This window comes from Polyodon spathula, chromosome 2 (genome assembly GCF_017654505.1).
Source record: "Polyodon spathula isolate WHYD16114869_AA chromosome 2, ASM1765450v1, whole genome shotgun sequence".
NCBI classification, from domain to species: domain Eukaryota; kingdom Metazoa; phylum Chordata; class Actinopteri; order Acipenseriformes; family Polyodontidae; genus Polyodon; species Polyodon spathula.
Genome location: NC_054535.1, coordinates 6,018,692 through 6,041,780, shown reverse-complemented (window position 1 = coordinate 6,041,780; position 23,089 = coordinate 6,018,692). Strand labels below are relative to the sequence as shown.

The following is a 23,089-nucleotide window of genomic DNA, read 5'->3' as shown; positions in this document are numbered from 1 at the left end:
TTTGGGGGAGTCCAGCTCCTAGTCCATTTAATGGAGAGAGAGAGAGAGAGGCAGTCTACTCTACTGGGATTAGAAGGAAAAAAAAAACTTATCAAGGTAGTATTGGTGGACTGTCAATCAAAACACACATTCATAAATCACAGCTGACAGATTGTCTCTCTGGAGGCGGGACACAGAGCAAGCGCTCTGGCTAATAGGTCAGTGTTCAGGTCATGTTTGCTCTGCTGGGAGCAAAGGCATAATTTCGAGAGCCGAACAGAACTGGACGATCTGATTTGGCGAAACCGTTCCACCTTCCCGCCGTGGAACGTGTTGTGCTTGTTCAGTCGAATCTCATGGTCTGCTTGGAGTTCCAAAGTTTTTTGCCTTTTTTTTTTTTTTTTTTTGGATTGAAACATTAAAAATTAAAATAGATTAACATAATTTAGCTGTTTTATTTAACATCCTGTAATCAAAGAAAATACAGAACGATATCGCAAAAGTCTACCGGAAGCCATAATAGTAGTACAGTATTTCATGTTAGATTTTGAAATGTCACATTTTTTAATTGTTGTCAGATTTTCATTAAGTATGGAAAACTACAAAGCGGTATGCAATTCAATATGTTAACATAGCATTATTCATCAGGCTTCGTTTTACTCTTTGAAGCTAAATGATTTAATTATATAGGGACATGCAAAACTTTTGGCCATATCTGTACTTCTAATTCACTGTGTTTAGGGAAATTACAACTGTACACAATTACTGCAAAATACAATGAACAGTTTATGATTCCACAGGGCACTGATTTCTACCTAAGACTGGAACTGCCATGCATTTGGGGGCTGTACCAAAGCTCTATTTCCTGGAGGTTCTGAAGTTACTGATGATGGCCAAAGTCTGGAAGCATTACTGTTCTTTACACAAGGCCTCTGTTACCTTACATATTATTGCTGCCCATTTAAAGCCAAAAAGCTACCGATTTGATATGTCTAGACAGTAGACCAGGAGTAAGTCTGAAAAGCTTGATCTGTATGATATAGAATCTGTTACAAAATACAATACAAAATCTGTCATGTGCTGTATGTCTTTCTCTGAATAAAATACATGAAGAAATGTCAAATGTCTCATCGGGTCTTCTTTAGGAATAAATGCATTAGGACTCAATCAATCTCATGCCTGTTTTAATAGGTCCCACTCCTATTTACAATTGTTGGTATTCCCTACTGAAACCTACAGTGGACCCTGTCCTCGTCCCCCGGTCCTCTACGTCCTCTCACACTCTGACAGATATTTGTAATTTATATAACATACAGATACTAAAATGTCCTCTGAAAATAAATGCTTACGTTTGATCCTTTTTTTAAAAAGCCATGTTTAGCTAGATGGCACAAAAATGGCACTGGAAATGGTGGCTCCATTACCTCAGTTTGTGTAATATTACTAATGCAGAGTATCTTGAGTACAGCAACATTGTAACTGGATTCAGTGGAGTGCTGTATTGTACTGTATCTACACACACACACTGATTCCCTTTTATCTGCAGTGCTTTGCAGTGCGCTCTCTGGGCTGGGTGGAAATGTCGGAGGAGGACCTGGCTCCAGGGAAGAGCAGTGTTGCTGTTAATAACTGCATCCGTCAGCTCTCCTACTGCAAGAACGACATCCGAGACACCGTCGGGATATGGGGAGAGGTGAGGAATTCCTCCAGTTTAAACACGCCATGCATGAGCATCCTCCCACAGCAGAGGTGTAAAGCTTTGATTTATTTAGTGTTTTTATCTCACGCTAGCTCATCTGCTTGTACATTTCTAAGTATGTTAACTTTGAACTTGTTTCAGACTTAATGGAATGGTCTTGTATATGTACTGTATGCACACTTTTTGCTCATTCAGTTTCCTAGTTAAAAACTTGGAGCCTGTCCAGTGAACACTGGAATAATTCCACAGCACCTCTTCAGTCTTGGCAAGACCCAGAACTGGCAGATGGCAATTGATATAGTCCTTCTGGTTAACAACCTCTTGTGGAGAAACTCACATTAAACTGTGTGTTTGATAAGCACTTCAATCGACCCTTTGCCAAAATTTCCTCTAGCTGTGTTAACCCTTTTTTTCTGAAACATGTTACTATTTAAAGTGGTGGTACTAACACAATATATTTTCATACCTGAGTTTCGGTTTGATTCCCTGTGATGATGGTCCACTATGAAAGCACTATATAGAAAGATTATTATTATTATGCTGGTCACAAATCAAAGTAAAAGCAAACCATTCGGAAGCCAGTTTAACTGCTAAGCCACTAACCAATAGTATTATTTGTTAATCATCAACTTGTGTGTAACAGTAGACCATATACTGTACCAATATGTCCCTCCCTTTTTATTAAATCCTCCAACATGCTTCTGGAACTTCACAAAATGGTTACCTCTCAGACAGCAGAAATAAAAGGTTAAGGCGACAGCAAATTTATACTTGTTTCCTTGGGCACTTGAAAAAGCTCTACAGCACTAGAAGACAGATATACTTGGTCAAGGTCCTGGTGTAATTCTGTGAGTCCACCCTGAAGTAAATTTGAAATGATACCGACGCCAGCCAAGTCACAATTTCACTCACTGAGTTAAAGGGCTTAGGATGAAAAGATTTAGGAATAGCTCAGACCTTGTTGGATATTACAAGCCAAGGTCTGGGCCAGGTCAGGACGTGGGTGGTATAACACAATGCAATTCCATGAGCTGTAACTGGTGTCCGGGGCTATTCCCTGTATACTGGAGGTATTACTTGTTCAGTGGTAAACACAATATCTGGTACTGTAATAGGTTAAAATCTTTTTTTCTGGTGACCTTGTACAGTAAAATTGCTTCCACTACACCCCTTTTCCTGATAACCAACCAACTGCTTCTCCTATTGGTTGACATGCTTCATAGTCAGTAACGTACCATCACTGTCACCCTGAAGACACTGAAGTGAACTAGGAAGTGAAGCAATGACAGACAGCTTGAAAGAAGGGCATGCAAACTGATAACTTAACCCTGTGTAAGACCACATGTTTGCAATCATAACTGCCTATTTGACACACATAAAACACTTTTTTGCCGTGATTTTTTTTAAAGCCTTCTAAACATCTCTACTAAAGCTTCACAGTTAAGATATTAGTACACAACGGCTGCATTACTTTGTGTCCTAGGCCTCTGGGCAGTGGTTGGAAAAGTGCTTTGAAAGTTGGGTTAGAAATGTGTTGACTTGTGTTTTCAACTCTGTCAAGCCTGTTCTATTTTAAAAGGTGCTGCTGAGCCACGATAGCATGTCAACATCAGTGCCCTCAATGCATTTTTACTGGTGCCACAAATAGCCCCGGACACCAGTTACAGCTCATGGAATTGCATTGTGTTATACCACCCACGTCCTGACCTGGCCCAGACCTTGGCTTGTAATATCCAACAAGGTCTGAGCTATTCCTAAATCTTTTCATCCTAAGCCCTTTAACTCAGTGAGTGAAATTGTGACTTGGCTGGCGTCGGTATCATTTCAAATTTACTTCAGGGTGGACTCACAGAATTACACCAGGACCTTGACCAAGTATATCTGTCTTCTAGTGCTGTAGAGCTTTTTCAAGTGCCCAAGGAAACAAGTATAAATTTGCTGTCGCCTTAACCTTTTATTTCTGCTGTCTGAGAGGTAACCATTTTGTGAAGTTCCAGAAGCATGTTGGAGGATTTAATAAAAAGGGAGGGACATATTGGTACAGTATATGGTCTACTGTTACACACAAGTTGATGATTAACAAATAATACTATTGGTTAGTGGCTTAGCAGTTAAACTGGCTTCCGAATGGTTTGCTTTTACTTTGATTTGTGACCAGCATAATAATAATAATCTTTCTATATAGTGCTTTCATAGTGGACCATCATCACAAGATACGAGACTAGGGTGTGTGAACTATGCATCAGCTGCAGAGTCGCTTAGAAGAACGTCTCACCCGAAAGACGGAGCACAAGGAGGTTAAGTGACTTGCTCAGGGTCACACAATGAGTCAGTGGCTGAGCTGGGATTTGAACAGGGTACCTGCTGGTTACAAGCCCGTTTCTTTAACCAGTGGACCACACAGCCTCCTCATAGACCTCATAAAGCAGACCACAGTAGCCATGGCAAGCCTTTTTTTGTTTACAGCAGGTTATTCATATGTTCCTTAAATAATCACACCACCTGAGTAATGCATGTGAGAACTGAAATGAACTTGACCTAGTGAGCACAGTGCGACGGGGAAAACAAAGCCCACGAGTGTGTGAACATTTGTGAGGAGTGTACAGAACACTGACCTGTGCTTTTAAATAAATACAATATATTTACTTGATGCCTCCAAGGGGACTACTGGCAATCAAGATGAAAGTATAATGCATATAACAAATCCAAATGTAATGCTATGCAAAGCATTGGAAAAAACGCCTTAGTGTAGAAGTGTAATGTATCGTTTACAGTTCAAATGTTTGCATTCTAGTAGGACAATACCTCAAAAAGCAATACTACAAAATGAAAATGCTTATCGTGACATCATTTTAAATGTATGCACAAATAGCAAAGGAATCTCCAAAAAGTTTCTGTATGTACAGCATATGCAGTAAAACTTTAATTGACCTGTGAAATAAGACAGATGGGTGCTGTTTGTCATGCCTCTGCAATGGTAGTGAAAAACACTCCTCTTCTCTGGGTTTAATGGCTGGTTAAGTGGGGCGGATGGTAATGTGCAAGGCGTTTTGGTTTTATTAGTAGTAGGACCTGGGCCACTTGTTTTGTTAATGCCACTGTTCCGTTTTTCATTTTAGGGCAAGGATATGTATCTGATCTTGGAGAACAATATGCTGAACCTGGTTGACCCCATGGATCGCTCCATTCTTCATTCTCAGCCCATTGTGAGCATCCGAGTGTGGGGAGTTGGACGAGACAATGGGAGGTAAGAAAGGGTCCATTTCTGCCCATCCTTTACAAAGTGGTTACCATCCCACAGTTGTCATCCTATGAGATGAAAGTTTTTTTGTTTTTTTTTACAGAACCTTCCCAGCTATGAACAGGAGGTTTATATCAGTTACATTGAATTTCTGTGCATAAAGAATAGTCTAACAACATAACAGTACTAGCTTTTTGTAATTGCCTTGAAACCAGGCTTTGCGTTTGCAGACTAATGTGCATAGCCGAGGAGTCAGTTTGTAATAGACACACTAGAAATGGTCCTTCTTAAGGATTTCTGATTTCAGACTGCGACTGCTTACTTTTAAGGATATTGACCAAATATATTTATATATAAGGATTTCCCAGATTTGATTGAATCTATTTATAAACTGGTGGTGTGGTCAGATTGGTTGTTGCAAGTCCTATCTCTCCCCAGCAGGGGTCACTGTTATTCAGTTCTCGAATACTTGGGCAGTATATTTTTTGAAAGGGTAAGGACTTTGATAAGAGCAGCTTTACATGTTGCATTGACATTTCCTGAATGTTTTTTAAACATTTATAAGTTGATGTTATTTGAAAGGTTGCCTGCATGTTATCAGGGGATGAAAAGACATCTGGCTGTATACTACTTCCAGCTATTTTGGCGCAGTTGGATTGTTGTCATTTTCATAGATGGAACATGGATAGACAGTTCTGTACGTGTGGTGATGGTATACAGAATTTAACATGAAAGGCTTTTATCTAGAAATGTTGCAGAAGCATTTGAGTTCAAGGACATCTTTTGTGCTATGACTTGTTGATTATTTCTATCTTCTATGCATTTGTGTGAACAAATGACAGTAATGAGATAAAACATAAATGTAATGAAAAAAAAAAAATTAAAAAACTACATCAACCATTTTGTCCCAGAATTGAAGTTTTAATGGATAAGAAATTGAAAAAGGGGTATGTCTGGAAGGACCCCTATTACAATGGCAGGTCTCAATAATAAATCCTGCTCCCAGGCCCTTATTATCAGCCCAGGCCCAGCCTGGGAAGTGGAAAGTGCCTGATTAAATCAGCCAGTGCATTTATTTGATGTCTTTACACTCGCTGGTAATTCTAAGCCTCTTCTCAAACTGTTTACCCTCCAGATCTGTCTATTGCATAAATATCAACCAGAATCATTCACTCATTTGCTGGTTCATATACAAACTGCAAACCAGTGCATCAGACAACTGGCCTTGAGGGAGAAAAATAAATAGTGGTGCTGGTTATTAACATTGTGAACATTGCCTGTAATCTGAAGTGTAAGTAGCAGGGTTCCGAAGAATAATAGCATTACACATCCCCACGTGCTGCTACAACTGTTTAAATAATGTACCTGTCATTTATTTTCATGGTTAACATCATGACAAATTTTTACACTTAGAACTTTAAAGTCTCTTTCAAAGCTGTTTTCAAAATGGCCGCTCTAGTGCACTGGGGTTTGAGATCTGGCCTCTACATCACTTTAGGAGAATTAAAATAAATAAATAAATAAATAAAAGTAAAAACGAAATACACTATCCGTGCACTAGAGCGGACAAAAAGTTGTCCTTTGAAACTGCGGGTTCGTTGGTGTGGGGAAATGGGTTGTTAAGTCAGGCAGGAATGATAATGCACTGTTTATTTGAATAATAATTATCAGATGTACAATCTTGTTCGTTAGGGTGTCTCACCCCCATTTTATTGGAGTTTGAGGGACCTGTACATAATGTGTGGGCATTATTGTTGTTAGATGTCCTGTTAACTGTTGTTAGCAACATTTAAAGCAGTATTGAACAGTTGTATGAAAACAGTATTTTATTCATGGAAACAAAACATTATTTAAATGTTGCTGCTGCTGCTGTTATTACTTATATCTTAGCAAACGCCCATATCCAGGGTGACTTACAGTTGTTAAAAAAATATCACATTATAGAATATCTCAATACAGATAATAGCAGTTATAAAGTAAAATCAGTAGAAAATAAGAGCAAAATAAAGAATACAGTAAATAATTACATTTAAGAGCTTTTCAGTGTGTTCAACAGTGGCTATATTACATGTATAAATGTGCTTCAACAAAGTGACCTGGACAAAGACTGAAATTTGCCTTGAGCCTTTGTTTAAAACCACAGAGTCTTACAGTCACATCTTATTTTCATTTAAGTCCATGCTATAATGTACATGGTTAAATGTACAAAATCTCATCGGAAAGAGATGTTGGTTTATTATTCGGCTTTACAATTTTTTTAAACTTGGTTTCTCTCTCTACCAAAACAAACAAAAAAAAAACCATGCTTCAGCAGTTTTCAGACAACCTGTAGAGAAGAATTAGAGGGCCCTTGCTTGCTAGCCAGAGTTTTGTTTTTTAATGAAGTCATTTGAGAAACTGCTCGGACCAGGATCTCTACAGATAAGACAGATAATTACTCTACAGATAATTGTAGAACTAATCTCTCTTTATTTTTACGGATAATGGAATGTGGTAATGAGAATAAGACCATTAACCTTGTTTTCTTGTACCATAAAGTACCTTCCGTTAGTTTAATATAAAATATTATACATGTAAAAATATTGTATACTCAAACCTTGAGCCAAAGACCGCGTCTAACCATCAAAATCCCACTTTGGATGCCAAAATTCCCTTCTCTCCGACAGTCTAATGCTACCTCGCTCAAGCAGGCAAAAGCTGAGGGGCCTTTTTCAGTATGTCCACTGTGTACTTTAATACAAACTTGTAGCTTCCAAGGTTATTAAATTAGGTCACAGCTTGTACTGATTCTTTTACTTTTAAACTTCAGCAGTTTCCCTGTAATAAATTATTCTGTTCTGTATCACAGCAAAACCTTAACACTTATATTCTGTTTCAATTAGATTTGAATACTGTGCTTAGCTTAAAGACCGCTTCCAAATCAAGCTTACCTCTTTTTCTAAATGGGAAACTTGGCTGTGAACACACTCTCAAGCCAATTAAAAATAGTTTTCTTCCTTTACAGTTTTTCTGTTACAGGGAAACTGAATTAGGTGTAATGCTTCTTTTTTTAGTTTCAAGTGTAATCCTGTGCAAAGGTTGCTTTTTTTTTTTTTTTGCAATACCTACGAGGCTTCGTGTTTCTGGCTAACAAACTACTTCAATTAAAGTCACTGCTTTTCTGAGAACAACTTTCACTGTGAGCACTTTTCTAATTCAATTAAATGAAATGCTTTCTTCTGCTTTTCTCCTCAAGGCTATAAGCCTTGGCACCGGCAGCTCTCAGATAAGGGCAAGCTTAGCTTAGATGTTTTCTGGTTAGCGTGACCCCCATTCAGCTCCCTTTTTACTCAGACTTACAAAGATTCTATAATAATAATTCCTACTGTTATACTAGAATACACAGGAATGTACAATCCTTTCACATAACTAAAGGTTTGTACAGAGTGTATTATAACATTATCCTGACCAATATGTTTTAACAATTTGTTTAGTATTTATGCTGGCTTTATAGCCTTTAAAATACATTACAGTTATTACAGTATTTTAACATTTTGTTGCAGTTTCAAAAATGTTCAATTTGTATCCCAAAGATCATCCTATTTTCAAAGCCTGATCCCTGCAAAAAGCTAAAATCTTGTTAGCCGAACTCTGGATCTGTGCATCATCAGCATAGAAATTATATGAGAAGCCATGAAAGGAGGTGAGGGGACCTAGGGAGTGGGTATAGAGAGACCAGGAGGGGTCCTAGGACTGAGCCTTGGGGGACACCTGTCGAAAGAGAGTAAGAGTAAGAGGGGAAACAGCCAGAGAGCAGGTATGCCTGCCTCTTCTTCAAACAATACTGATGGTATGGAATCTGTTAAATAACTTCTTCCTTCAAGGTACAGCATGCCTATTGCTGTGCCCATGTTTTAAGCTGCTAAATGAGACTTCGGTTTTATTCAGGGATGGCAAATAACCAATCAGATGAAAATAGAGATCAGAAATGTGTTACCTTATTTCTGTAGACCCGTGGGCTGATTTTTGCTGCAGTGATGTCACCACATGGGAATATTTTTCTGTCGGTTCTTGTTTGGAAACATTCTGGTAACAGGGTTTCATTCATGCTGCTCGTCAGAGCTTTAGATATTAGAGTTCTGATTTAGATTTTTCTTTGTATTTAGCACTCAGACAACAATGACTTATTCACAGCTGCTGATTCTAAGTAATTATTGTGTGTGGGTGTGATTATCAGCCTTGCTTGTTCCTTTTGATTTCTGACCACACATGTGAATGGTTTGCTTCCATTGTGTACATTTCTTGCAGTTGGAAAACGTACTGACCTTTCCCACTGTAGTCCTGGGCTCAAATCCAGTGGTCTCTGCTTAACTGACCATATTGCTACACCACCACCAAATTTGACACACTTGGCAAACCACATGGGGTGACATTACTGGAACAAAAATTAGCCCTCGGGTCTACAGAAATAAGAAAACGTTTTATACCATGAATAAAATACTGTTTGATCTTCATACAACTGTTAAATACTGCTGTAAATGTAGCCAACAATAGTTAACAGGATATCCAGAAACAATAACGCCCACACACATATACACAAGACCCTCATATAATCTTGCTCAAGAGCTCATTTTGAACTTCCTATTGATTTAGTTGAGTAAAGCAAATTATTAAGGAGTTTAGCTTTTTTTGTTGGAAGTAGCTTCAAGCGTCCCCCCCCCCCCCCCCCCCCCCCCCCCCCCCCCCCCCACCCACCCCCCCCCCCCCCCCCCCCCCCCCCAGAAGGTGCTCACCCCCCCTAGGATATCAGTGACTTGCCTCCTTATAATCATTCAGAATAATAATAAAGACTGGAACAAATATTGTATCGTGGGTCGGCAGCCATTCAAAGTAACCTCTTTTTATACTTACAAATATAAACCAGTCTTTAAAAGACTGGCCACGGAGAGGTCATCTGAAGTCATATTTTACCATGGTGTTTAAAAAAAAAAAGGTAAAGTACCAGGAGTGGGTTGGATAAATACAAGAGAGAGCGTCTGTGCATAAAAGCAGCGAGATGCAACTCCATGAAGACACGCACAAGGAAAAAACGAGTGGTTCACCACACAAAAAAAACAAACACAGGTGACGTTCGCAGGTTTGTGTTGCTATATTAATAGTGAAATTCATACGTTTCATGGCAGTTTGTTTATGAATGTAAACATTCTCAATTGTAAATGTTTAAGCAAGAAAAAAACTAAGTCTGTAGCACACTTATGGGAAAACTACTTAAAATGTATTAACATTGAAGGTGCATTTTATCCTTACGCTTTGAAATGCTTCTTAAATGTAGAATTGAATAATAAAGCATCAGTAGTATTTGTGGATTGGGGAAGAGGTCATTTTTTGCAGGGATCAAAAATGTAGGTAATTCTGGACAGGGATCAAAAACATAATGTATATTTAATTGCCCTCAGAATATGAGACGTTTCCAACATATAGAGGAAATTCTATTGGTTTCTGTGACTGATGCACATCATATTGATTCCAGCAGAATTGCTGATGTCGTGCCCTATTATTTAGTCTTAAAAATTGCTGTCTAGAAGTAATGGAAAATCCATGTAAGAGGACGAGTGATGGTTTTCACTGTTTCAGAGCTACAGTAGACACAAAAGCCATTACCAGAACATGCGCAAGCTTTTCTCTAAGAAGATGAAAGATTGTCTAATGGTTTTTGATCAGAAGTTTTTTTAAGGCACATTTTTATAAAACATTGATGAAATAAAGAGCTCTACTGATGAAAGTTTAATCCTATAAAATGCCTGTGAGCTTGCTCTGGGCATGTGTTTCCTTCTGGGGAGAGCTGTATTATTCTCATCATACAGTTTGCTGTTATTCAGTCCCTTTCGTTTATTTGCCTATAACAAAATATGTAACTGTTGCACTGCAAGTTGTGCTATCACTTGCAGAAATCCGATAATTCGCTTTTGTTAAGCTGAATTGTAAGGATTTCACTAGCAACAGTCAGCCCTGTAGATGTTAAGTGGCATGCAATGTGCAAACTCAGCCAGTCTGTGGTTGTGCTAGAGGACACCAGGCTACAGCTGCTTTGACTGGGATATGGGGGAGGGGTTAGAGGTAGTCCCAGCCTGGATTGTGACAGTCTAGAGCTTGAACAGCTGAGCTAATTGCACACCCACACCTCTGCACAGACAGGCCTGATAGAAGTAGGTGTAAGAAAACCAGTTTTAAAATCAAATTGTAGTTGAATCACTTCTTTTTAAAAAATAAAAAAATCATCCTGCATTCAGTTGCAGACCCCCATTACCATTGGTACTGACAGGCAACCTTAAAAATAAATAAATGTAATAAAATAAAAAGTATTTTCCTGATTTAATAAACTCTGTGCGATAAGGCTTTGATGCCAACACAACATACAAGCCCCCTGTTGCCTTTAAAGCTGCTATGGTTGCAGTATGTTTGAGTATTCCACATGCAGAGCGCAAGGTCCTGTATTCCCTCTTTGCACACTGACTGGATAACAGAACTGCTTATTGCTGCTGCTGCTTTTTTTTTTTTTTTTTTTTTTGTTGGTTTCGTGCTTCAAGGGGAAAAGACTGCATTGTCTGTAAATTGCTTCCCTTTTGTTTTCATAATAATCGCCTATTAGATATGGTAATCGGGAGCTTTTACATGTCTTTTAATTGCTTAAGAAGCAACAGCCAGCAGTGGAGAGTAGATCCATTTGAAAATGTTTTCATTTTAATGCTTCCTCTGCTTTTCAGGAGTATGCTTTTGTATTATAGCAAGGCATTAGAGATGGGATTATATACTCGATTTTAATTGGTTATTCATCGCTATGACTAATTTTTGAAGCCTCAGTTAAATATGAATTATTCAATTAATAACCCTGGTGCTTTATATAGAGCTTCACATAGCTAGATACCCAGAGCGCTGAATATTCAAACGTGTTGCTAGACTCAAGGTCTTCTGTTTTATATTTGTTTTGTGATAAGAAATCATGTTTCTTTAATAGTAAATAATGAATAATAATGTATAATAATATTACTACAATATGTACATAAACCAGAGTCCACCACCACCAGTCCTTTAACTGCCAAGAGTTTCTGATCTTTAAAACATTCCAAAAATAAGCTGGTTTAACCCTGATCAGTACTGGCTAGTGTTACCTTAGGTAAACTAGTGCAAGATTGGTGCCAATGAGGGTGTGAAGCCAGGGATTCATCTAAGCCCCAGTTGCATGCCATGTTGTACAAGTGCTTCCCTGGCTGGAATGCCCTGTCTTGGGAGAAACGGTGAAGCTCACAGGTCTCATTATAGAAAGCTCATTGTCTGTGCTGAATGCTTACCTCATTTTGCAGCACCATAGAATACATCATAAGCGCATACATACACATGGATGACTCAGATGTTTTAGTTTCTATTTAACTCAGTACTAAATTAATCTTGGTACTAAAAAGAGAACGTCATCCTCCGTAAACTCTTTACTGTAGGTGCAATGTGTTTAGCCTTTTTTGATCATCTGCAAAATTCATACAGTTGTTGTGGAATATGTTCATGTGTACTCAGTGTAAAGAGCTCCTAGAATAACACTGTATACTTCAGTGACCCCACAGTGTGTTATTGGGAGTGGAATAATTTACCTCCTATTGAGCTCATAGGTCCAAGGGCTGCTCCTACACTGGGGTTTTGCCCATTTCAACTCCCAGTAAATCCTACACTGCACTTCTCTATCCTGGGGAAAAAAAAACTCAGTAAAGCTTACCCAGGTGCTCAGTCATTTCTATTGGATAGCATTTACACTTAGTCCCACCAACATGAGCTTGTTCTTTGACAACCCTGCGGTGAAAGGCTTTCTATTCCATTGTTAATCCTGTAAACTAGCCCAGCCTCGTTTGAGATCAATGCAATTAATCTGCTCCCAGCCAGTAATGATGAGAGACCGTTTTAACCCAAGCCTGGGCTTTTCAGTGCATCTCTTTTTCCGGTGAACCAACTGCTTGTAAAGCAACGCTCTTCAAGGCTCGATTAAAGTTGGACAGGCTCACAGCTGAGACGGACTCTTTATTGTGCTTCAAAATAAATACAGTAAAAATGAATGATTTACATGCAGAGATTCGAACCACATTTTTTTCTGTTCCGGTTCCGAGAGTTCCGAACGGCTGATTTTGTTCTGCTCCAGCTCGAACGAAATTAAATGCCAAAAAAAAAATACCGGTTCAGTTTTTTTTTTTTTTGGTCAGTTAGGCTATTTTATTGGTGTTCATAGGTCTTTATTTTCTCGAATTAAGCAAAAAGCATGAAATACAGTAAACTACAGATAACGGCACTCAAATGGAAAACGTGACAAGTTATCCGTCTGCACCAATAATAAATGCACGCACTTCCTGTCTATAGAAACAACACTGTCTATGTTGCAGCCTTAAAATTTCAAATTTCTTTTGCCTCAGTTTGAGCTTACACTTAAAAAAAAAAAAAAAAAAAAAAAAAAAAAAACACAATTCAGAACTCTGACACTACCAGCAATCTAGGAGGGTTAGCGTCCGTACATTCAACGTAATAAATAAATAAATTAGTTATACAATAAGCATTGCTGTTTTCTCAAGTATTCAGCAACATGTCTTACTATCCAGGAATATAACCGGCAAACCTCTGATTAACAAAGCACTTCACTTGCCATACATACTTTTTCAGCTCATTATCTGTGTACATAAATTAATAACAGTACCAGTTTATTTTGAGGGAATACAGGACTGATCGCCTAACGTGGATCCAGCCAGTAGCCGACTACAAGGTGGAAGCCTGAACTGAAGGTAAATCTAGTGTTATCTGATTAGATGGCAGCTCCGAAAAAGCAAGCTAAGTGTAATGTTTAATTTTATCTGGCTGTGATGTAATGATTTGTCGTTGACCACTGGGGTGTAAGACTATGGCGCATTAAAAAAAAATATTGTATGTTTGGAAATAATGGAAAGCGACAGAGAGAACAGACTTTAAGGTAACGGAGGGGAAAAAAAAAAACACAGGTCACGCCTGGTTACGTCCCCGTCCCCCGTCCCCAGATTTCTGCCAGGCAGTGGCTTAGCCACTGCGAATATGAAAAAAGTCCAAGTCCTTTGTTTTGTATTTCCTTTTTTTAAATTTTGTTCTGAAGTGTTCTAAACTGAATCTTTTTTTAAAAAAAACTGTTTGGCACAACAATTCATTTGGTTATTGGATCTTCTGTTTAAAAAAAATATATATATATCTTTTTTTTTTTTTAAATAAAATGTAAATACACAAATAAGAAATCAGGTTGCCAATTGCACCACTGCAGGTGCAGCTGTAGATTAGAGACCCTTGCCTGTAAAGTGTTTGCAGCTCTCTTGATGTTGACAATCTGGTGTATAACTGTTTGTGATGAAATATCTAGTAATGTTAGACAGCTAGTTTAATGTTTACATTAAAATGGTTGAAATCGGGCATCGGGTTTGACTGTGGTTTCGCTTTGATAGTTCATTTTTTTGGGGGGGCAGCTGCATTCAGAATCCACTTGATACAAAATGAATGAGCTGCCTTCCTCTCTGGGGGTCTTCACCACAGGTCGTTGAAGTACATAGCTATATCGGGAGCACTTGGCATCGTCTGATGCGTACCAATGCCAGAGGGAGAACAGGGACCAGTCTGAGTGTGGTTGTGAAGGCAGCTGACGTGCTCTGCATGCATTCAGTTCTGCCTCCCTCACGCTGTCTGTCTCTCCCTCCCTCTCTTGTAGCTCTCTCTCCCCCGTAGCTCTCTCACTGCAGTGATAAAAGGGGGTAAGAGGAAGTGTAAAGGGAGTCTGTAGCACTGTCTTTCACTTCGAAGAGCAGATAGTATTTTTTTTTTTTTTAAGGAGGCTAGAGTATAATTTCCTTGGGGAGGGGGTGATTGAATAGGGGAGGGACGTCTTTGTAGGGAGACAGTGAAATACATCCTCAAGTGATGCAGTTAATGACCCAGAGATCATCGCTAAGCTAACGTAGGGATGGCTGTCTGTTTCACAGTAAGTATCTGCTGCTTTCTTTACTATGTTTTTTTTTTTTTTCTGTTTCTTTGTCAATTGATTTAAAGTGTAGACTGTATAGTTCTGAAGTTCGTCTCAGATATATATATATTAGTGGTTTCTCCCTCCAAACCCCAAAGTTGGCACTAAGTGTAGATTTTATGGCGACTCGATTGGAGTGGCTGTCAGTGGGAGGCTATTCACACAGCGTGAAGATTTAAGGATGCATCTTGAAAGGGAGCACAGTAACTAGGGTAGTTTTAAAGAAGCAGTGTGTGTGCACTGTCTGCTGATATTTGCTGAAGAATATGTAATAATCCCCTACAAAGGATCGTCCTGTCCTCCTAGCATTTGATTTCATTTCTTGTTGAAATAAATCATGATTAGTTGTGTGCTAAATGTATTCTCATTTTATTGTATCGTGGTGTGTGTGAGCTATGTGACTTCTTAATCTTGGCCAGGTTTTTTTTTGCATTGGTTAATTTTCATGTGATTTATAGATTATATTAATAATGTTAAGTGTGGAATGTGAGACAAAGACACAAGAACTTTTAGTTGTGAAATAACCAAAACGGTTTGAAATTTTATAAGGGAAACCCAACACCTAACATACCATTTACAATTCGGGCACAAAGTCTTTCTTAACCAATAGGTTTCACTTTAAAGATTCATTACGGCAGCATGTTCCAGTACTTTAAACTACAGCCCAGTTCTTAGGTGAAAATGTTCAAGATGGTACCAAACACCTCAAGGATAGCTAGCTGTTTAAGACTGAAGTTTTAGCCATCATTAATCTGTAGCCACATGTTTGAGTTTACAGAATGATTGTACCTTCTGTGTTTTATTCCATTTGTTTGTGCAAGTTGAATGGTGCTGGCAAATACAGTACCTGCTGTCAGTCTCACTGGTGTTTACTTGGGCTTTATCAAACATTTCATTCATTGTATTGTTTAATGAGGGTTCTTTATCCCAGAGTCCCCTGCTCTGAGGATGGCTGTTTTAGGATTGCTGATGGCAGCTGTGAATGCTTCCCTGTGTATTATACATGTACCGATTGTAGTTAGGATTGCTGATTGCAGCTGTGAATGCTTCCCTGTGTATTATACATGCGTTGATTGTAGTTAGGATTGCTGATGGCAGCTGTGAATGCTTCCCTGTGTATTATACATGCGTTGATTGTAGTTAGGATTGCTGATGGCAGCTGTGAATGCTTCCCTGTGTATTATACCTGTATTGATTGTAGTTAGGATTGCTGATAGCAGCTGTGAATGCTTCCCTGTGTATTATACATGTATTGATTGTAGTTAGGATTGCTGATGGCAGCTGTGAATGCTTCCCTGTGTATTATACATGTATTGATTGTAGTTAGGATTGCTGATGGCAGCTGTGAATGCTTCCCTGTGTATTATACATGTATTGATTGTAGTTAGGATTGCTGATTGCAGCTGTGAATGCTTCCCTGTGTATTATACATGCGTTGATTGTAGTTAGGATTGCTGATGGCAGCTGTGAATGCTTCCCTGTGTTATACCCGTATTGATTGTAGTTAGGATTGCTGATGGCAGCTGTGAATGCTTCCCTGTGTATTATACATGCGTTGATTGTAGCTGGGCACCTGCTGTGTACGGCAGATTTCTTTCTCATTTTCAATTTACACCTTTGGTAATCCTCTTGGTTTCATGCTGGTGAGAAGTGGCATTCCTGTTGGCTGGGAAGGGGAAATCCCTCTTGTTGAGTCTGTGCTTAATCTCTGACATTGTCATAAGTGATCCATAAGACAAAGACCTCGCTGATCAGCCAGTCTCTTATCTACGTTTAATTAACTTTCTAATGATGAAGTATAAAAATAGTTTCACGACAGGCTGTTGTGAATAATGGGCTTCCTCAAGCTCTTGCTGTTTGTGCGTTTGATTCATGGGGCACCTTGGCTGGTATCACCCTGGTGCTATTAATAGTACCTCCCGGTACAGTTGCCTCCTAGATGTTTGATACTGCTGACAGGCCCTTGTTTTAAAACCATTTGAACTGCAAAATGTAATTCATGTCTACAAAACATAGAGGTGAAAGAGGGTCTAGAAATGAGTTGCATGTTACTTTTGTGGGTTAATTCTGGACAGACCAACTGTGTCAAAAGTAATTTAAAGGTTGGAGGTGAGTGACACAACAGATGAACTGTATCAAGAGAGCTTGCAATCAGAAGATGAATACTGCAATGTGTGTCATGTTAATGATCGGCGATGTTCCTCTACATAAGCACGGCGTTCTTCTAAAATTGTACATGACATTTTTGCATCAGCCATGCTTAATGGTACAGCTGTAGGAAGCTTGGTTTCAGTCGGAAACAAGGTTAATTTCATCACTGTGCAATGCATACATTAGCTGCTATTAATGTCTCTGGTAGCAGACTATATTTTCACTAAAAAAAAATGTTGAATTCTAGGGAACATCTGCCTTGCTACTGCAGGCATTTACTGAAGCGACCGTAATGTATTAAGCTGTGTAAAAAAAAAAAAAAAAAAAAAAAAAAAAATGAAGCTCCCTGGCCGTTCTTTGATGAGGGTACTCCATGAACTAGCAAATGTATTACACTTCAGTTAGCAAGAAGAACTGCTACCAGATTGCCAGAACCAGGTCCCTTTCATTCACTCATTTTAAAGTAGAAATGTAATTTTAATGATTTAGCCTGTGAAATGTCATTTTACCACAGAGAAACAAAATCGTTTTAGAGCGTTTTATAAATTGTTACACTTCAGTGGGTAAAAAGAGAAATAGATAAACATTTCTTTTCATATGTAAAAATAAATTCAGCTTCACTCCTCTTGGATTTAATTGTATTTCTCTTTTGCGGTGGCTTTTAATGACGTTGCACATGGTTTTGATAAGGAAATATTACAATATTTATATTTCATTATTGCTGGGATGAACCAGTCTGTCTGGTTTAAAATAAAAAACCCAAATGTGAAATAACTATATAAAAAGCCTATTGGGTCACAAATAATATATGGATTATACACAAGAACATACGTTTGAAATATAATGCATAAATCCTTTTAATTTTACATTTCAAAAAGCAACTAAGCAGTTGCTGTGTGTGACTATAACCAGAAGACAAATCCATTCCTATTTCTATATCTCTCTTTTCAAGAAAGAGAACGTTAAAATGTCGCGATTCAAAGTTTGAAGAAAGGGCATTGTTTTTTTCACTCGTCTATAGGATTGTTCACCTACTTTTTGATTTCAGGGTTTGTGCGCCTAATGAAACCTGTATTGTCTGAAACATTTTGCATATAAGCCACTTTAAGTCAATATGTTTTAAATGCTGCGGGAATCGAAAATTGCAGACCTTAACATAAACTACTGTGCCACGCTATCAAATGAGGCTGCCCCTGAAACAGCACGTTGTGTATATAGTTTTAATAAAAAAATAAAACAAGATGCATAATTGCATACATAAACACATCAATAAAACGGTAAATGCAGTCAATTCTCTTGAAGACAAACGAGTTAAACGAATACTAAAACAAATTGCCCTAGTTTGAACAGGTGAGTGTAAAGCATATTTGGAAATGACTTGTATTCAGGTTAGCACCTCTACAGTGTAGTTTAGTGCTGTTTCGGGACTACAGATCCTGTGATGCACTTAGGTGCCATAGTGCTCATGCATCAATGCCATTTCCATGAAGCATAGAAATGAGAGAGCATTAAAACGTGCATTATCCTTGCAGACAGAAGTGGAGGCGGTTGAAAGCAGTGGATAATCACCTCCGTACAGAAAAAGAAAGATGTTGCTGCTGTTGTCAACATTCCCACAAACACTTTGTCAACCATTCTGAAAACTGGGATACAATAATACAGGCCAATGAACAGCAAGCTGGTTATGTAAATCATCCGCGTTTCTCATTTGCTCAATACCCTGATGTTGAGGACGTCTAGCTTTTGTGGTTTAAAAATGCCTGTGATCAGAATGGGACATGCATATGACTACTGTTTTTTGCCAGTTCCTTGAAATTTGTATTAATAGGCGTTTTTATAGTAGCATAGCCAGGCAGAATTTCCTTTGGCTCACTGATGGACTTCTAAATGTCTGTATAAGTTATCCTTTATCTTTCTGTAAAGTCCTGCTGAAAGAGTTACTATAACAAAGGCTGCCAGGTGTTGACTTGGCTGCTGTTCAAGATTTAGAATACAAATAAACAGATTGAATATTACTGTAGGAGCTTTAATTGTATGAATTATTGTGATGCCGTTTCATTTATTATTTATTTTTACCGTATTGCAGCTATCTACCTACAGACATCTTCTGTGAATTAGATGTTACATTTAACAAAGTAAATATATTGTTCAAACAACACAACAATCTTATTTTTACTTTAGGATCAAAACGATCAATTTGTAGAATTTAATTTCAAATGAAATCTACATCTGCAAAAAGTCAGGATTCCTCTGTGGCTCGCTTCGTAAAGGTTCTCACGTGTAGTCAAGAAAAGGCAGGTTCAAGTTCAATAGCATGGCAAAATCCACCACTGCTGCCATTTGAATTGGTGAGGAAACAGGTGTAAAATACATGATTCAGGGAACAAAAACACTGAAATGCCTTCATGTGTAAATAGTGGCTATTTTGTATTTGTTTGTATGTGATTATTTGTTGATTGTTTTAATGCAAGTTTATTATTGCTTGTCGATCCTTGATCTTCAATACCAGTAATTCATGTTCGTGGTCTGTTTTGTCTTTAATCAGTCAATTTTTAAAATGCCATTATATGCCATACACCGGTGGGGAAAAAACAAACAAAAAATGCTTTCAATATTTTGATGATAATGAAGTTTTGATGGTAATATAATATACAGCTGCTTGGTAGGGCAGCAACGTTTAATCCAAAAAGGAAGAGGTAACATGCTTTGGGTGACCTTAATTAACAAGGCACTCTTTACTGGAGGAAGAGTATTGTGGTGTCAAACCCTATAGTTGGATGTGGCTGCTATACACCTCACTTAGCAGTGGACGCTATTTGGCCAGCGTGGTTTAACCTCCAGAATGTCATTAGTATGCATTACTGAATGTTTTGTGGTAAGGTGGAAATCACTAGGGGTGCGTGATAATAGCAATATACTGATTTTTATATTGCGATATTCATCATGTTTAATGTAATATGAAAATAAAGATAATATTCATAATAAAGAATTAAAAATTATATTTAAAAGCAATGTTTTTAGATCATTAGAAATCGCTTTCAAACCAGCACTGTTTTTCTATTTTTCAAACTGGGAGCACGCATGTACTTCAAAGGGCATTTCATATGAGACTTTAATTTGTCATTACTTTTTAAATTCCATAGAAATGACAAAAAGCGCAATTTATATATGTAGATTTGTACATATCGCAATATTGTCTTCAGTATTGTAATATATTGCAATACAGAGCCTCAGTCCCAATACCCACTCTTAGTAATCACGCCTTCTGTGTGCCCGCACAGAGGTTGTGGTAACCAGACAATTCTTGCTCCTCAAACAATACTTATCACGTAATCTCCAGTTTGGGAGGTTATCTAATTTTGCAGTGATCATTTCTATTAACTGTTTGTAACAAGATGCTTATAAAAAGCTGCTGGCCTTTTCTGAAATGCTGTAGTCGATACTTAATTTGTGGAAGCACATGGCAGACCATATTTTTTCCTCTTCCAAGGTAATTGGTTAGGATCGCCAAGGATTTGTGAACACATGAATGCCCTCCTCCTCAATAATGTTACTAGCATTCATGACATTTTTATGTCACTTCAGAGCCCATGGCACAGAGAATTAAGAAGGCAATGTAAGACATTTGCATTAGATCACTGGGGGGAAATAGCTTCTCAATTTAGAGAGTCTTAAAAGGCTTCTGTCCTAGCTGGATGTTCGATTTCCCTAGTTGAATCTTTAGAGTTAATACTGTCATGAAGAGTAAACAGGCTGGTTCAAATGAGGTTGTACTGCAGAGGAGGCTTGATGAGAGAGCAGTCAAAAACAGCTGCCGCTCTTTTAAATCTTGCTCTTGTCTCCTCTTTTAAAATAGGCTGTGCAGGTTATGGTCATCTGTATATTTACTTGGTCCTCCGATGCATACTTCCTATTTTGTGACAGTCCCAAGGGAAGCTCTACAATTTTTTTTTCCCACAGCTTGTTTTTCAGGATCACAGGATACCCTTACATGTGATTACACTTTAATCCCTTACCTATTTTTTGGTGTCAAGCAAATTTGTGTCTGACTCTGGAAATGCTGTACTGTATGTGGGTTTTTGTTGCTGACTCTATTTCTGCTTTTGTTTTCTTCTACTGCTTTCCTGGATTCAGAGAAAGGTAAATCTTCTCCTTTCATTTTCTCTCTTGTCTACAAGCCTAGCATCATTCTAGCCATAATCCAGTCACCAGGGGGAGAGCTGTAGCCAAACCCTGGCACTGACCAGCCTAAACATGGATGCTTCAATCTGGTTAACCTTGGCTTTACAGTTCCAGTGGCTATAGGGTTGTAAATAATGAATGGCACTGCCTGAGGCACGTGGGTAACCGTACCATCAGTCTGAAATGAGAGGTCTTGTGTCCTGCATACACCACTGGAAGTGAATGTTACATTTACATTCCTAAATTGGGATTTGCACCTGTCAGTATTCTTATCTCTTTAAAAACACCTGTCCTTCCTTCTGGTACAAGCTGTATAGACAAGATAAGAATAAAATGCAATTTTTGACTGATGTTAAATGCTTACTTTCACCCAGCTAAGGCAATTTATATACTGGGGCATGTATTTAATTTCATACAAAATGCATGCAGGTTTTACAAACAAATATTTCATATATAACATGCATGTTGTCTAGTACTTGGACCAACATGGATTTTACATGTTTGAATATTCTTTCAAATTGCAGGTGAATATTTTATATGCTTTCATTTCAATTATATACACACACACATACACATACACACACACACATACATATCTCAAGCTTTTAAAAAAAATTTCTATCAACTTAATCAGGGATTCAGATATAATTAAAACGTAATGTGCAGTTAAAATTATATATATATATATATATATATATATATATATATATATATATATATATATATATATATATATATATATATATATATATATATATATATATATATATATATATATATATATATATATATATATATATATATATATATATATATATATATAGAAATATTGTGTGTGTGTGTGTGTGTGTGTGTGTGTGAATGAATGTGATTCAGTGGTTGTAAATTCTGGCCTGCAATTTGGTTAAAACCTCATCATAGGAAGAAAAATAGATTGAACTATTGCCCTGACATCCTTACACTGCCGGGCAGTAGTCTCCGTCTGTCATGTGATTGGTTTACATCACTGAAAGACCTGCCCCTTTTTAAAGGAAAACCCTTCTCCCCTGCACTCCTCACAACAAGAGAAAATGGCTAAATATGTAAAATGCTGAATAGCGATTCCTTGACTTAACAGATAATGAATTAAAGGTAACAGCTGTCGTCCCTCAGGGCAATAATTTTCCAATCTAGCCCTCCTCTCCAGTCCATTTTTACTATATAGATAGGTAGATAAATAATATGCATACCAGTTGAAACCCGCTCAGCTGAACAGAACACAAATGCAATCTAGACAGTAAGTACATTATAATCAATATAAGTCCGCTGAGGAGTAGGGGACTTGCATATTATCAGCATTTCTTCCATTCAAATTAAATGAAAAGGTCAATGAAAGTGACATTTACTTGCAGGCCTAAGGGGTTAGCTGACAGATACTGAGGGCTGTGTAGGGTTCCAATCTCTTCATACCTGTAACATCAGACAATCGGTTGGGATGTGGCTTTCTACTCCCCCAACCCAATTCATTCACTGTTATGGAATTCATTTTGCATTTCTATAGAGCTACAAGGTAGAAACATAAGTGTCGTCTTCAGGCTAGAATTAAATGAACTTTCTCCCATGATTAATAAGGACAACCACCTAATTATTTTGATCAGAACACCACATAGTAAACTGTGTCTCTTTATTTCTATATATATATCCTCAGACATGTTGCAGTGCCATGGAGTTTGAACCTGTTAGTCTTTCATTTTGTAACACGCAGAAAAAAATGAGTTGGGAGGTATATAAGCATAGCAAAAACAAAACCCCT

The 23,089-nt window shown here is 37.9% G+C and overlaps 1 protein-coding gene across 10 annotated transcripts in view; it reads left to right on the top strand.

Annotated features, from left to right (window-relative positions):
* Positions 1 to 23,089, top strand: part of LOC121329438 (amyloid-beta A4 precursor protein-binding family B member 2-like) — a 117,907-nt gene that overhangs the window by 82,581 nt on the left and 12,237 nt on the right. For 7 of the 10 annotated variants that reach the window (XM_041275060.1, XM_041275042.1, XM_041275021.1 and 4 more), the window contains 3 exons: positions 1,526 to 1,672; positions 4,798 to 4,925; positions 21,250 to 21,255. In XM_041275060.1, the coding sequence (XP_041130994.1) occupies positions 1,526 to 1,672; positions 4,798 to 4,925; positions 21,250 to 21,255 (281 nt within the window). The remainder of the gene's footprint in view (positions 1 to 1,525; positions 1,673 to 4,797; positions 4,926 to 21,249; positions 21,256 to 23,089) is intronic. The other 3 variants (XM_041275051.1, XM_041275024.1, XM_041275078.1) reach the window with 1 other exon arrangement.